At 43.3% G+C, this 17,063-nt stretch overlaps 1 protein-coding gene across 1 annotated transcript; it reads left to right on the top strand.

The window, feature by feature from the left end:
• Window positions 1-1,652: 1,652 nt before the first annotated feature.
• Window positions 1,653-5,289, top strand: LOC126600269 (methylenetetrahydrofolate reductase 2-like). Its single transcript, XM_050266857.1, has 9 exons — window positions 1,653-2,229; window positions 2,417-2,734; window positions 2,814-2,987; window positions 3,116-3,216; window positions 3,294-3,405; window positions 3,654-3,734; window positions 3,821-3,998; window positions 4,408-4,742; window positions 4,906-5,289. Exons 1-9 carry the CDS (start codon window positions 1,825-1,827, stop codon window positions 4,987-4,989), a joined length of 1,788 nt encoding a protein of 595 aa, XP_050122814.1. The 5' UTR covers window positions 1,653-1,824; the 3' UTR covers window positions 4,990-5,289.
• Window positions 5,290-17,063: the final 11,774 nt, after the last annotated feature.

Below are 17,063 nucleotides of genomic sequence, written 5' to 3'. Positions count from 1 at the left end.
GAATTTTCTAAATTTCTAGCCATTGTATTCTTCTTTTACATTTTATCAAAGAATCTTTGCAAATAAAAAATTCTAATAATAAGAACGTACGAAAAAATACAAGTAGACTAGAAAATAGAGAAAAACCTTTTTTATGCGAGAGTCTTCTACGAGTGTAGATTTCTTCTCTCAATGAAAACACCAATTTGTGGATGCAATTTTCTTCCTCCTTGATCTTGGATAAAATTGCACCTACAAAACAATTAACACCTTAGGTTAAGGCCATGAGCCTCACGCGCCCACGATGAATTGGGGGGGGCTTTGGCCGAAGAACCTCCGATGCCAAAGTTAGAATTTAGAGAGAAAAAGTGTTTGAGAATTCTAGAGAATTTTAGCAAGAGTTGGAAGTCCTTTTTGGGAGAGAACGGTGAGCTATATATAGGGATATGGCCGGCCCTATTAGGAGAATAGGGACCGACCATTTAGGTATTTTTTTGTGTGTAAATTGTGGTTAATTAGGTAATAAATCTAATTTGGACCCGGCACGACCCTTGCCCATCCCTAATGCCATCGCCATTTGGAGGCAATTGCAATTGCCACACATTATTAGTAGTTACTCCTTTTGGGCAAATGGTCCGTCCCTTGATTTGCAAATCGGGATCTAAAATCTGAAAGAAATTTTAGAATCTAGTTACATACATGATACATACTACAACACGAGAAATTATCGTTTATATCCAAAATTTATGTCTTAAATTCAAAATTGTCAGTTTTTATAAAAACTATCATTTATAGCCAAAACCTCACATCAATATACCAAATTACCCTCAAAATGGAAAACAAACGCCAAAGAGATTCTCTTTGTGTTCTTTTTCATTTTAGGGTTTAATTATTTTCATATCTCAATTCGAATCCAAAAAGATAGAAAGAGGAGCCTGATGAAATTAAACATTTAATAAAGAGGTATTTATTCTAATGGAAATTAAGTCAATCAAATTATCAAATTTCATTTCTTAATTTACAAGCCTACAACGAAGATCATGATAAAAATTTCACATAACTACAATTTTTGAATATTCTTGTGTGATAATTAATTGATATTTCTTAGAAAATTTTGTTAGAACCATTAACTTCTGGATATTTTTAAAATTGTATTCGGCAGGTAATTTTTTTTTATGAAACTGCGATTGCATGTTCTTATGCATTCTGCATATGATCTCTTTTAAGTAGAGGGTTACCCAAATTAGGCATTTAATTAAGGGAAATTGAGCATAATATGCACAACCGGTGAATCAATTTTAATATGGATCTGTAAAAGGCAAAAAGAAAAAGAGGGAGGCAGGGGAAGGTCTTTGCAGCAAATCACTCCAGACAAGTGCATTGGAAGATGAGAATATTTTAGATTGATTTTATGGTGACGAGGAGAATCATATATATGACGATTCAAATCCAAAGTCTAAGAAAATTGATGTTGTTGCCTCTGGATCCCAATATGGCAGCAATGTTACTGGGGAATAACGATGCTTAATTAGGTTTTGGTTTTAGGTGTAATTAAGTTTTAATTTTGAGGGTAGTTGGGTCTATTCAAGTGAACTTTTGGCTATATTTGAATTGTTTTATAAAAACTGACATTGATGAATTTGTGTGCTAAATTTTGGCTATAAATTATAAATACCCCTACAACACTTCTGCCGTGTGTCGGTGACTCCCTCACTTTCTCTCCAGACTCGCGGACTCAGAGACTTGCCAGTGGGAGGTGGTGGGTCTCTACTCTATTCTATCATAGATTACAGGTCTGAGTAATCTTCTCATCGACAAGACAAGACGCAAGCAAGAGAAGGAAGGATGAAGGTGATAGAGAAGATCCAGGAGTCATTGGTGGATGAGAAGAAGGTGGTCTTCTCCTTCGAGTTCTTCCCGCCAAAGACGGAGGATGGCGTGGAGAACCTGTTGGAGAGGTTGGATCGGATGGTGGCCCACGGCCCGGCCTTCTGCGACATAACCTGGGGTGCCGGTGGCTCCACGGCGGATCTGACGCTGGACATTGCCAACAAGATGCAGAACCTCATCTGCGTGGAGACCATGATGCACCTCACCTGCACCAACATGCCCGTCGACAAGATCGACCACGCCCTCCAAACCATCAAGTTCAACGGCCTCCAGAACGTTCTTGCTCTCCGGGGCGACCCGCCCCATGGCCAGGACAAGTTTGTTCAGATCCAAGGAGGCTTTGCCTGTGCCCTGGACCTGGTTCGTACCTTCTTTATTAGTTGATCATCTCTTCTTCTTAATCTTACTGAAATTCTCGATGACGATGATGATGATGCCATAATTCCCCAGATATGTCTGACACATTCATTCATCTATTGCTTGCGAATTGCACATTGCAAATTCACTGTAAATTCCAAAATCAGTAAATCACCCATTGCAATTGCAGGTCACCCATATCAGAGCCAAATATGGTGACTACTTTGGCGTCACTGTTGCTGGTTATCCAGAGGCTCACCCAGACGCCATTGCAGCTGATGGCCTCGCCTCTCCAGAAGCATATCAGAGTGATCTATTTTATTTGAAGAGAAAGGTTGATGCTGGCGCCGATTTCATTGTTACTCAGTTATTCTACGACACTGATGTTTTCCTCAAATTCGTGAATGACTGTCGCCAAATTGGAATTACTTGTCCCATTGTTCCTGGAATTATGCCCATTAATAACTACAAGGGTTTCATACGCATGACTGGCTTCTGCAAAACAAAGGTATTATTAGTCGCCTTTTTGCTCTTCACTTTTCTTCCTCATCACCCCACTTTACAAACAAGAAAATGGCACACTGTAGATACCAGCTGAGGTTACTGCTGCCTTGGAGCCTATCAAAGACAATGAAGAAGCTGTGAGATTATACGGAATTCACCTTGGAACCGAGATGTGCAAGAAGATTTTGGCTCATGGGATTAGGACATTGCATCTTTATACTCTCAACATGGAGAAATCTGCATTGGCTATATTAACGGTTTTCTCTTTATATCTTTCTTATTCTTCTGACTTGATTTCAGATGTACATCAGAATAATATGAGTTGCTTGATTAAAACTTACCACCAAATATGTCCCCCTTACAATTGTACTAACTACTTTGGCAGAATCTTGGTCTGATTGAAGAGTCCAAAATATCAAGGCCCTTACCTTGGAGACGCCCTGCAAATGTTTTCCGTGTTAAAGAAGATGTTCGTCCAATTTTCTGGTATGCAACCCAACTGCTCCCCCAAATACACACACCCCCCAAAGAAAATATCTAATCGTCCTGGCAATTGATGGTAGGGCTAATCGTCCCAAGAGCTACATATCAAGAACCGTAGGCTGGGACATGTACCCACATGGGCGGTGGGGTGATTCCGGTAACCCTTCATATGGAGCACTGACTGATTATCAGGTACAGTAAACACACAAATTTGGTCTTGGGGCCTATAATTTCGGGATGGATTTGGGTGGATTAGTCAACATTGTTAAATACTTGAGCATTCCAATGGTGTTCTCTCAGAGAAAATTTTACTTTTATTCCTAATCCAGTTTATTTCATGTGATTAAAGTTTTTCACAACCACATGTTCTTTCTTACTTTATATTTTGCCTTTGCACTAGAGTTGGGTATGCATGACTTTAAGTCATAATTTTTCAACAGTTCATGCGGCCACGTGCACGTGACAAGAAACTTGTTGAGGAATGGGTTGTCCCATTGAAGAGCATTGAAGATATCTACGAGGTGAAGTTTCCATCTCACTCTGTTTTTTCTTAGCTTTGTCAGCAAACTACCTATGAACTGACGTACTGGAATTGCAATCATATCAGAAATTTAAGAAGTTATGCCTTGGAAAATTGAGAAGCAGCCCTTGGTCTGAACTAGATGGGCTTCAGCCAGAGACGAGGATCATAAACGAGTTGCTAGGAAAAATTAACACTAAAGGTTTCCTTACCATCAACAGCCAACCAGCGGTAAATGGGGAAAGATCTGACTCGCCGTCTGTTGGTAAGCAATAAGGACAAGTATGTTTGTCTGTTTGCGATTATGATAACCATTCGAAGATTCAATTTGTATCTCATTTTTTGCAAGTGAGGCTTTATCTTAATTAACTTGATTTTTATCATCAAGAGTTTTTATCAGGATCACTGAAATCACTTGATAATTACAGGATCGCAAGTCTAGGTTCAGCGGAAAACTAGCTTGAACTTGATAATATGACACATTATTTTATTTTTCAATCATGAAGATCGGATTGAATTACTTTTTCAAAACTACAGCACAACTAAGAGATTTATTATTTTTTGTTTCTCTTCTTTTCCTTGAAACTAATATTTATATTTGATGATTATCCTCGTATGAGATCTTGAAAATTGCATATTTATCTAGACTCTAACATTTCTACCTTGTTTCTCAGGGTGGGGTGGCCCTGGAGGATATGTTTATCAGAAAGCCTATCTAGAGTTTTTCTGTTCGAAGGAGAAGTTGGATGCTCTTGTTGAAAAATGCAAGGCTCTTCCATCTCTAACTTACATGGCCGTGAACAAAGACGGGAGCTGGATATCTAATATTGGCCAGACTGATGTGAATGCAGTAACATGGGGCGTCTTTCCAGCAAGGGAGATAATCCAACCAACTGTCGTGGATCCTACGAGTTTTATAGTTTGGAAGGACGAGGCATTTGAAATCTGGTCAAGAGGATGGGCCCGCTTATACTCTGAGGGTGACTCATCTAGGAAATTGCTCGAAGAGGTTTGTGTTTTTCATTAATGTCTCTTCTTGCCTGTTAACATATTTATGATTTGATTGTTGAAATGTACCCCACAACCCCAACCCCCAAGACACCTTTCCACTCGATCTTTTGATGGAAATTGAGTTGGTAATATTGACACGATCTTGTTCTCAACTTTTGCAGGTGCAGAGCAGCTACTTTTTGGTCAGTTTGGTAGATAATGACTACATCCACGGTGATGTTTTTGCTGTTTTTGCTGATTTCTGAATGAGCTGTTTCGTCAACTCTTCCATTTCTTAAATCCCTTAAAAGCGGTGCTTTCGTTGCAAGTTTTGTCATTAAGTTGTGTAATAATACCTCATTGGGATTTTTGATATCCACCCTGTTTCATGCTGCAAATTGCATCTGCATTCGCGATTGATCACCGCACCGGCGTATATCATACTCTGTCAGTGTGTGGCTTAATGGATACGATCTGGTTTTTTTGTTGATCCGCTTCTCGTATGTAGTTGTGACAATGTAATCCACATTATATGATTTATACATGATGTTATCTCTTTATTAATATATTTTGTATCCGCTTCCTACATTGTTCTACTCGAAAGGATCGTCCAATCCTTTATTATTATTATTATTATTATTATTATTATTTGGAGAAATCCAATCCTTCATTATTAAAAAAGAAAAATTGCTTTGAACCGTGTGGTGGGAGGAAGAATGCACAATGGGATGACATAAAATGTTAACCCAGACAAGAAAAAGACAACCTGGTTAAAATTGTTTAGTTTTTGGTTTTCATGTTGTGTACGATTCCATGTGCATTTGTTCCGCGTCTTACCCATCACCTTTCCTATATCCTTTATCCTTATTCATCCCTCCTGTTTGTTGTAAACATCTATTTCTAGCAAGAAAATAAAAGCCAAAAACCAAAAATGCAAAATAGTTATCGATGGACCCTAAGCTAACCTCCATAGAATAAAGTCTCTGTTTTAGATTTATGGGAAAAAAATCCTATGCCCTCGATCTCACTAATTTAGTCGGCTGCCCAACTAGTGACTATCACCCAGAAGAACTTGTGGATGCAAATTTCTTCCTCCTCGATCTTGGACGATTTTGCACCTACAAAACAATTAACACCTTAGGTTAAGGCCAAGAGCCTCACGCGCCCACGATGAATGGGGGGGGGGGGTTTTGGCCGAAGAACCTCCGATGCCAAAGTTAGAATTTAGAGAGAAAGAGTGTTTAGAGAATTTTGGGATTTTTGCCAAAGTGTTGGAATTAGCTTTTTGGTGAGAATGGGAGTATATTTATAGGGATAGGAGGTGGCTAGGGTTTTTAGGTTTAATTTAGGTTTAATTAGCCAATTTATTTGGCTATTAAACATAAGATGAATGTTTTGGTGGTTTTTGAATTTATTGGGTAATAAAAAGGAAGAAATGGTGAAAAAGGTAGAAAAAAGTGATGGATTAGGTTTTGAAATGGGGATAGCCGGCCATGTGGTGTTTTAGGGTTGAATTGGATGTATTTTGTAGTTATTTGGATATAATGGATGATTTAATTGACAATTAATGGGTTAATTAGGCAATAAACCCATTAATTAGCCAATTAACATAATTTAAAAGGAATGTGTTTGGGAATTACCTTGTAGAAAGGATTTGATGAGATGGACTTTGAATTGTTACCTATTTTGGGCACTTCTGTCTTGGTTGAAAGAGGGTTGCCCGCTGCTTGCGCGTAGGAACCTCGTTGTACTGCAAGGGTATTTTTGTCATTTTTGTCCAAAAATCCACGTGTCGCCCTGTGAATATTTTTGGCTCCACAAATGCCCCCACACATGTTGGGCTGCTCGCAGAAAAGGGTAGCAGGTGTAGAGATCTTCTTGCTTTAGGAAACTTAGGACTGCTTCCTATTTTGATGTAGATTCTCTCTTTAATAGGAAATTAGATCCTTCTAGGAAAGGGAAATAAATTTCTCTCAAAGCCTATTTAAATCCACCTTAAGTGGGTTATTAAATCAACTTTGGAGAGCGATTTATTCTACCCTACAAGAGAGAGATAGCTTAGAGGATATTTGTTCCCCCTCTTCTAGCAATCTTCTACATCTTGCCCGTGCAAAGGACCGTCTTTCGTTGATTTCTTCGTCTTCTTTGTGGATAGTGCTACCGCGGGGCAGCCGTCGGGGTGGTGCGGCACGTCGGCTGGCATGGGCCAGGAGTCGACTCGGCATGGGCCGATGAGGTATTGTGGCAGGGACCACTGCTTTAAGCTGCTCGACTTGGCTAGAACCAAGGGCAGCTTGTGTGGCTGGGAACTCGGATTGTGGCACTGGGGCGCAGTGTTAGGCAAGTCACATGGCTCATGTCTTTTTAGGCTTTTGGACATGACTCGAGCTAGGCTGGTGATTGAGAGAAATGAAGAGGTTGCGAACCTCATGAACTGCTGGAATGTTGGGTTGAACTTCCCTGCTAGGTACCACGAATGACGTTGGCTACTTTAACTCTTTTCGTCAGGAGAAACGTGGGCTGTTCCCAAAAGATGAGGGGAATATGATCAAAGCGGATGCACTGGCTCGTCCAATCACTGTTGTGGATCCTGCTGCAAGTGAAGGTGGGAAAATGGATCTTCTCTGCTTGCTCAAGAGATGTCGGCTGAGAAAAAACCAAAGACTTCTTTCGCTGCTCATGAGGGTCCGCTTGCTACCAAGAGGTATGTGATTGACATGACTTCTTCCAATGGGAAGAAATGTAAGGCTGCTAGATCTGAGCATGTGGCGTCTTCCATGTTGAGAATGGCTAGTACAATTGTGGATAAGATTACTCAGCGTAAAGGTTTTATCATGCCCTCAGTGCCGAAGTCTGTACCAGGACGTTCTTTGGGAGCCAAGTTCGGTTCACCTTTGTAGAGACTTGCTATTATGAAGAGTGGTAAGGTGGACTCTGCTGCTAAAGTGGCACCAAAGCCTGCTCCCTTTGCTGCTGAGATTGATTCGCCTCAGATTCAAGATCTTAAGCTTGCAATTTCTGAGTTTCGTTTCGCTACTTATGCTAAGAAGAGAGTGGATGAGTTGCAGCGCGTCCGTGTTAGTCTGCTTAAGAAGAATGAGCAACTGAAGGGTGAGAAGGATGGGCTTGAGGTTTTAAGACCTTCTCTATTTCTCCGGAAGACTTGTTTGCTTTTACTTTTAAGGCTTCCATTGGTGAAGTAGTTGGAGAAGTTAGTGCCCAGACTGGGGCAGCCAGGGGTGAAGCGTCGGATGATGCCGCTGCTAAGAGCGTTACGGCTGTTGAAGGTGTGGCGACCGAGTAGTCGTGGGATGTCCAAGCTGCTGTAGTGTAGTATTTTAGGTAGCCTTTAGGATTTTCTTTGTTTTTCCTTGTAGCTTTTGTTTTGCTTGAACTCCTTCGGCCTTTGCTAGTTGTTTATAAACATGTTTTCCTTTGTTTTTCTTCATCTTCACTTCTTTTGTTCATGCCCTAACCTTTAGACTTGATAGACCAGTGGCAGGCATGCTACTTTTTTATAAGCAGACAAACTCGCGTAGCCTATGCAGCCGTAGGTGTTGGTGTAGAACTTTGCAAAGTTGTTAGCCATAGGGTTGGCAGCCGGATGCCTTACTTACAGAAGCAGACAAGTCCGCGTAACCACTAGGCTGTTAACCTTGACTTTCTTCAATTCCGTAGGTTGCGTAGCAAGTATCATAACACTTTAGGACTTGGTGTAGGTTGTTCTGCGCTTAGCAGAGGTGAAGCTTATCGACTACGTAGCATGTCGGCAGTGGATAAAACTTCGTATATGCGCGCTAGCTTGTTTAACCTTTCACAAGAATGTGCGGTTGTATAAGTCTAGTGCGGCTTCACTGCTCGAAGGGCAAGCCGTAGGCAGTCTTCCGGAATCCGTAGGCTACCTTAGTGCACTCGGTAGCAGCTTTAGGATTCCAGGGCAACCGTCCATCGGATGTACTGCGTAATGTGCCATCTCCGTCTCTAGGGCCCGGTTCCCCACGGATTAGGCCAAGAGACCCAAAATCCTTCAGTTAGCTAAGCCTTGAAAAAGACCATTGCGGCTACTTCTAGGAATCTCGGCGCAAGCCATCGTGCATCTAGTTATACTAGGGCAGCCAGGCTCATCCACATCTGGATATTCGGAGTGTAAAGTTTATCCTCCCGTCTTGGAGAGCTGACCCATATGGGTGTCGGAGAATTGGTTTACCCTCTCGCACTGGAGAGCATGGTTAGTCCCTCGGGGGGTGCAATTCCTGCGATGAGTCCCTAAGAAGGGCGCAGTCTTCTTTTGAAGTGCAGGAGTGATTAGTTGTTGTAAGCATGCAGTCAAGCCAAGTTGTGATTACTTCTAAATTCCTCATTGAAAAACGAGTGAAACGAACAAGAACTTTAGCTGTAAGGTAGGAACTGCATAACAACTGGATAGTCCTCAGCTTGTGAGGTGGTACCCGTCAAGCTTATTGAGTCTTCGGGTTTTGATGTAGCGGGAGGTCACACATGGTACTTCTTCAGATTGTAGGCCATCCATTGCTTTTCAATCTTTTTGTCGCTTCATGGTGGCGAGGGTGTAATTACTCTTGCCCCATACTCTGCTGATCTTGTACGGACCTTCCCAGATGGGATCCATCTTTTTGGAGCCTTCTCTGCCGGCAGTGATGAAGGCTTTTCTGCGCCGTCGACATGCAAATGCCAGAAGTCTCCATCGGGTGGAGTAGGCGCAGCTAGAGTGTGCTCGGCTACTTCTGAGGCATCGTTGGGCCGCTCTGTTGCGTCACCTAGGCTCGGCGTGAAGGCGCAGTAGGGAGCTGTGGAGATGGGGTCATGTCATACGCAGCAGGAGATGCTCAACTGCCGGTATTGGGCCACTCTAGAGTTGAATCATTGAGCAAGGGTCGGCTAGGGCCGTGTGATGCGCAGCAAGAAATGGTACTCAATTGCCGGTACATGTTGCTCCTATGTAGAATCTTTTAGGGTGACGAGGACAAAACTTGCTTTCGAGTGTGTCCTTCCAGTGTTGCGTTCGTCAAAAAACTTTACATCCGCCAGGGTCTACGCCTTTATCGTCGCGCGTCTGGATTGGGCAGAATAGTACGTCATGAGGATGATTGCATGCGTTTGAAAGTAAAACTTGTGCTTCTGGGTTGCAACAACTATCGCCAAAGTTAGCTTTTGAATTTTTAATAACATCGAGGAGAGCTTTTGAACTGTAGAATACAGGTAACTGTGGAATACAGGTAGTCGGGCCCCCATCTCTTCTCGCATGATGGTAGAGCTTATTGCTACTTTAGATACCGTCAAACATGTGAATAAGTCCTCCGCTGCTTCTAGGGAGGTGATGTCGAGGACTTCTTCAAGTCCTTGAATGTGCATTGGCGAGCCTCATCCCAAAGTGCATACTTCTCTGCCAAAGCAAAAGAGTCTGCCAGAGTTAGATCTTCTTTCATGATCAATTTTCCGAATATCGGATGGTCTGCTGGAAGTCCTTTTTGGAAGGCTGTTCTAGCTATCGAGTCATTGCATCCGACTATTTTTGCCTTCTCTACTTTGAACCTCCTCACATAATCGCGAAGCGACTCCTTTGGGTTCTTCTTGACGTTGAACAAATGATCAGACTTCTTTTTGATCGAGCGATATGATGAATATTCTTTGGTGAAAACCAAAGAAAGTTCGTAGAAATTCCGGATGGATTGTGGCGGCAGGGTGTAGAACCAATCTTGCGCCTCGCCTTGTAGAGTGGTGGCGAATATCTTGCACATGAGATCATCGTTGTTTCGATAAAGGATCATTGCGCTTCGGTAACGCTTTAACTGTCTCTCCGGGTCTTTATCCCCTTTGAAAGATGTGAAATGTGGCATGCTGAACTCTCGTGGAGGCTCTGCCTGCTCGATCTCGTCCGTGAAGGGTGACCTGCTTATGTTGGTCATGTTCCGTCGTACTGCCTCGTCGGTGACCTCGTTGCGTTGGAAATCATGCAATCGCTTGGTCAAGAGTCTCTCTACTTCTTCCTGAATTTGCCTTTTGTTGGGGTAGCGGAGCTCTCGGCTGCCCCCAGCCATGACTTACTGGTCTAGGCTGCTCTTCCATGTGTTTGGCTCGTCTATACCGCAGATGCAGTGCATGTGGTGCGTTCCTAGCAGGCGAGCGAGTTCTTCGCAGGCTGCTGGTTGAACTTGAGCTGGATTGAGTGACTGCTTCTCTCCGTCCGTCGTGCTGCCTACTCTGATGTGAGGTGGAGGACGCTCCTTGTGGGCTTAGCTGCGAATAGACATTTTGCCCGGAAGGTTGTTCATGTTGACTATCGGAGTATGACCCCAACCGTGAATGTATGCTCCTCCGTGGGCCTAGTCGAAAGTGCATGCTCCTTCGCGCTCTAAGACGGGAATGTACACTGCCCAAACGTTCGGCTCGTGGCTGGTCGAGTGGCTGCTTGCCGGGACGTTGCTGGAAATGTCCGTCTGCCCTTGTCTTACTTCGGGATACCTCGTCCGGGGCACGTTGGATCCCGATGCGTTGCAAAAGTTGATTCACCAAGGTTGTCTGTTGTGCAAGGGCGCTCGTCAACTCTATGACTTGTCGAGACAAGTGTTGTTCGCCATTTGGATTGGAAGAGCTTGGAAGGAATGCGCCTCTTTGGGCAGTGGAAAGGTGGTAGACTTCGGGCGCGAGATTTGAGTTGGGAAATGTCAAATCCACAAAAAAATGTGGTGAGAATGCCCCCAGCTCGATGGTAGGTCCGGATGGTTGAGATAGTCTTGGGCCGACTTGGGCTGCTTGGAAAGCCACGGGAGCAGGTTGGGCCTTGAGAGTGGGCTGCTCGAAAGAAGCAGGCTGGACCAACGGAGTGGGTTACTCGTCGGGAGCAGGCTGGGTCACGAGAGCAGGCTGCTTGGTAGGAGCAGGCTGGGCCACGGGAGTGGGCTGCTTGGCAGGAGCAAGATGGGCCACCGGAGTGGGCTGCTCGACGAAAGCAGGCTGGGCCACGGGAGTGGGTTGCTCGTCGGGAACAGGCTGGGTCACGAGAGCAGGCTGCTTGGCAGGAGCAAGCTGGGCCACAGGAGTGGGCTGCTTGGTAGGAGCATGCTGGGCCACCGGAGTAGACTGCTCGACGAAAGCAGGCTGGGCCACGGGAGTGGGCTGCTCGTTGGGAGCAGGCTGGGTCACGAAAGCAGGCTGCTCGGCAAGAGCAGGTTGGGCCGTGATAGTGGGTTGCTTGACGGGAGCAGGCTGCTCAATGCGCGGTGCATGTGAATGCGAGGCTTGGGCTTGGGTCCACGTAAACTTGGATGGCACGGCTTGGATCGTGGTCTTGGTACCGTGAACCTTGGATGGCACGGCTCGGGCCGTGGTGAAGGCTCCATGGACCTCGCCACGAGTGGCTACCGAAGTAGCCACCGCGGTGGTTCCCATGGTGGCCGTGGTGAAGGCACCATGGACCTCGCCGCGGGTGGCTACCGAGGTAGCCACCACGGTGGTTCCCATGGTAGAAGCTTGTGGTGATGATGCCGCTCCCCTTATTGTCGCATTTTGCCTCACGGATCTCCGGGCCGTGGTGAAGGCTCCATGGACCTCGCCACGAGTGGCTACCGAAGTAGCCACCGCGGTGGTTCCCATGGTGGCCGTGGTGAAGGCACTATGGACCTCGCCGCGGGTGGCTATCGAGGTAGCCACCACGGTGGTTCCCATGGTGGAAGCTCGTGATGATGATGCCGCTCCCCTTATTGTCGCATTTAGCCTCACGGATCTCCGCAATCCCATTTCTTGAACATTAGAATTTTCACTTGTGGAATTTTCTAAATTTCTAGCCATTATATTTTGCTTATACGTTTTATCAAAGAACCTTTGCAAGTAAAAAATTCTAATAATAAGAACGTATGAAAAATATTCAAATGGACTAGAAAATAAAGAAAAAACCTTTTTGTGCGAGAGTCTTCTACGAGTATGAATTTCAACTCTCAATGAAAGCACCAATTTGTGGATGCAAATTTCTTCCTCCTCGATCTTGGACGATTTTGCACCTACAAAACAATTAACACCTTAGGTTAAGGCCAAGAGCCTCACGCGCCCACGATGAATGGGGGGGCTTTGGCCGAAGAACCTCCGATGCCAAAGTTAGAATTTAGAGAGAAAGAGTGTTTAGAGAATTTTGGGATTTTTGCCAAAGTGTTGGAATTAGCTTTTTGGTGAGAATGGGAGTATATTTATAGGGATAGGAGGTGGCTAGGGTTTTTAGGTTTAATTTAGGTTTAATTAGCCAATTTATTTGGCTATTAAACATAAGATGAATGTTTTGGTGGTTTTTGAATTTATTGGGTAATAAAAAGGAAGAAATGGTGAAAAAGGTAGAAAAAAGTGATGGATTAGGTTTTGAAATGGGGATAGCCGGCCATGTGGTGTTTTAGGGTTGAATTGGATGTATTTTGTAGTTATTTGGATATAATGGATGGTTTAATTGACAATTAATGGGTTAATTAGGCAATAAACCCATTAATTAGCCAATTAACATAATTTAAAAGGAATGTGTTTGGGAATTACCTTGTAGAAAGGATTTGATGAGATGGACTTTGAATTGTTACCTATTTTGGGCACTTCTGTCTTGGTTGAAAGAGGGTTGCCCGCTGCTTGCGCGTAGGAACCTCGTTGTACTGCAAGGGTATTTTTGTCATTTTTGTCCAAAAATCCACGTGTCGCCCTGTGAATATTTTTGGCTCCACAAAACTCAGATAAGCATCAAAGTAAACAGGTTACAAGATAACCCCAATCACCTTCATAGTTGATGCATCCATTTATATGTACAACTTGTTATGACATACAATTCTACACAGAAGTGAAGATTTTCTTGGAAGCAAGCTGTGACTCTAAGAATAGATGAGATGATGCATCCCAAAGTTCCTCCCCAAGTTTGGCATTGTATGATAGCACAGATGAGTCGACGTTTTCTGAAATTGACAGAGAATTGCAAATAAAAGAATCTATTTGATGTTCTGAATTGTTACTTCTCACTGAACAACTCCATTTCAGGAGTGAGGATGTATATCAGATTATCAATACAAGACAGAAATTGAAACGTTATGTTCCTATCCACTGCCAGAAGAACTAATACTCAAATCAAGGACATCACCACTCAAACCACCAGATATCTAGTTATGCGCAAGGACATCCACTGGACATCGGGATCGGGGCGTGTCGAGGTACTCGGTCTGCAGTGCATCATGGATGCGTCTTCGAATGAAGATCATAGCAATAGTTTTCTCAGCTTCGTCGACGGGTTCATCGTTGATAGGTTCCTCGATGATGGCTCTAATACCCTTTGCGGTAAGATGAAGCTTTACGTCTTGAACCCACTTCAGGTAGTTTCTTCCAAATACTTCCAGAGCGGTGAAATCGAGCTTGTTCAAGTTTGACATGTCCCTAAAACAGAGGGTACAAAAATGTGGTTAGTCATATGGAAACTCATAGACATACATCGTAGAACATTCGAGTTCTATAGAGGGCTGGTTCGGTATGGGATACCGAATCGAAAATGACATAGCAAATCCCGAACTGAAAATTTTCGGGACTGAAATAAGACGACCAATCCAGAACCAAAACTTCGGGATTCCCAAGAAAATTTCGGTATTTCCCGAAACCGAACTTGCACTGAAATCCAAATCAACTAGATTGAAATCGAAAACATTCGAACCTGCATGAAAAACCCAAAATGAAATCAGAGAAATGACAGTGAAGATTGATGGGAGATAGAGAGACAGAGTGAAGAGATAATTCGTCCTCCTCCTGACCCGAGCCCCTAATTCAAAACCTTAAGCCCCAATTCGAAACCCTAATTTGAAACCCTACATAGAGAATTAATGGAGAGAATCGGAGGTGGGGATGAAGCCGTGAGGTGTGGTGGTGGCCGAAGCCGAGATAGTTCGTCGGAGTGAGATTGTGAGAGGGTGGTGGCTGCTGAGCTTCGAAATTGAGAAGGAGAGATAGAGAGAGAGAGAATTTGAGATTTAGTGAAGGGCCAAAGATAAGAAATGAGAGAGAGTGAGTAGGGATGTGTTGGCTTGGGTTTGGATTGAGTTGAAGGAATGTTTTGGTGGCTTCGCCTTTCTGGGTTGCATTGCAGATGGAGATAATTTGAGAGAGGGAGAGCAGCAGACAACACCCATGTGCTTTGATAAAACTTTAAACGCCACACTACACACGATCAGATTCTTATCCCCACACTTAAGTTATTCTAATAATATAATAATAGGCCATATACATATTCCAACATATATATAACAATAGGGTTTAAAGTTCGGTTCGGGATGGGGATACCAAACAATTTTAAAGTGTGAGACCAAATCCCATACCGAACAATTCGGGATCGGTTTGGTTTTGGTATCAAAATTTTCCGGATTTTTAGTTTGGTTTTTTTCCGGTTTGGTTTCGGTATGGTTTGGGATTTTCGGTATTTTTTTCCACCCCTATATAGACATGTATAAGTTTAATTTAAGCATGAAAGCTACAGGTTTCATGTGGTAAGTTTTGAATGAAAACTTCGGGTTTCAAAGACACTAAATATGAAACTACAGGTTCAATTTAGTTTTATGAACGATTAGTTTATAAAGGAGAGGTTCCTGTAAGAACACGGAATGCAATATATTGATTGAAGTGTAATTGATTTGAGTTGCTTCATAAACTTAAGTGTGAGAGCTTCAGGACAATGAAAGGATGTCAACGGTTCAAAGTATAAAAATAAATTATTGAATCGTTAATGTCCAAAAGTGATATTCATGTCAACAATTTTGGATTAATTATCAGATCAATGGACTGCTAGTCACTTTTAATTAATTCAATAGATAGGGACCAAACGAGGTCAATCGTGGAAGCAAAAAAATCACAGACGAATCATATTAGCTTCGGTTGGCAATAAACCAAGTGATATTAAATTAGAATTAATTAGCGTAAATCAAAGTACCCAAAAAAAAAAAATTGGGCATCATTTAGAACACGGGGGTGCCAAAAATTAGCATTGGGTCAAAAAATAACGCAGCCCAGCCAAAAGTGGGCTGGCTGCGATGTGGAGACGGGCCCTGCAGCACAATTGCAGGTCATTAGGCTGTGGGAAGGCTGCAGGCCTCTAGGCCGTGTGGTCTGGGTGAACGTAGCAGTAAAAGCTGTTGGTTTGGACAAAAAAACAAGGCACGGGGCAAGCCCAGCCCAAGGTTGGCTTGCAGGTTGGTGTGGGGAGGCCCAACCAAGGCTAGCTTCCAGGTTTTTGGATCGAGGCAGGTCAAGCCCAGCAGCGCAAAGGTTGTTGACGAGTTGGGCCGAGGGGTGGCGAAGCCCAGCAAGCGACATGAGCTTGTTGCAGGCAAGCATGTGGCACTGGACAAAGCCCAGCAGCATAAGGCTGCTGGCAGGTTGGGCCGGGGACACATAGACGGGTCCAAGAAGAGCTGTAGGCCTTCTTAGGAGTTGGGCTAGGTTGTGGGCCCTTGTAACCCTACCAGGATGAAGGCCTGGCGTGTCCGTGTAGGTGCAGCAAAGCCCAAAGGGCTGCTACATGGTCTAGATGTCAAGACGACATCGTCTTGGTGGTGTGCTCCAAGCGGTTGGGTTGTAGGCCAGCTGCGGTGGTCGGCGATGGTGCCAGTGGTGGCACGGCGGCGAGCCACATCTATGCCACATAATTCCCATATTTTTTTTCGACTTTCTAGGGTTTGTGAAAAACCCAAATTGATTCTAATTTATTTATATGCTTTGACTCACAAATTCCACATAGCAAAATAATAATTGCCTAATGCATGAAACGTGTGTGTGTGTGTATATATATATATTGACAAATATATGAATCATGTACAATATATATATCAGAAGGAAAATATAAATACAGGGGGTTCATGCATGAATGTTTTCATGCTTCGTGGACGTTTCAAATGTCTTACTTTATTTTAAGCGTACTTGATTGGCAGAAAACAAATAAAAACCTTTAAATTTTGTAGAAGAAAGCCTCCTCCTACAATCCTTTAGTTTCTTAGCTTATGGCAAGAATGTGCTGATAACATGTTGTAGGCATAATTGACTAAACTATTCTAAGGAAATAGAGAGGGGGAGGCCGGTGACAATAAGAGAGAGAAGAGAGAGATTTAATTGTGAGGTGTGTGTTATTTCATCCCATTGTGCTTTTATTTATGCTAGTAGGATAGGTTAAATCCTTACTCTAATAGGATTACTACTCTAATATGATAATATCTACTAAAAGGAATATTCCAACATATCCCTAAATACATTAGAATTTAAACAATCACATTTCTATTCTAAGGGGGTGTATTCAATTGGGAATTTGAGAGATTTTAGGGTGTGTTTGTTG

Source organism: Malus sylvestris, chromosome 2, assembly GCF_916048215.2.
Source record: "Malus sylvestris chromosome 2, drMalSylv7.2, whole genome shotgun sequence".
Lineage (NCBI taxonomy): Eukaryota > Viridiplantae > Streptophyta > Magnoliopsida > Rosales > Rosaceae > Malus > Malus sylvestris.
The sequence above is the reverse complement of the archived record's forward strand: the minus strand, read 5'-3'. Positions and strand labels throughout refer to the sequence as shown.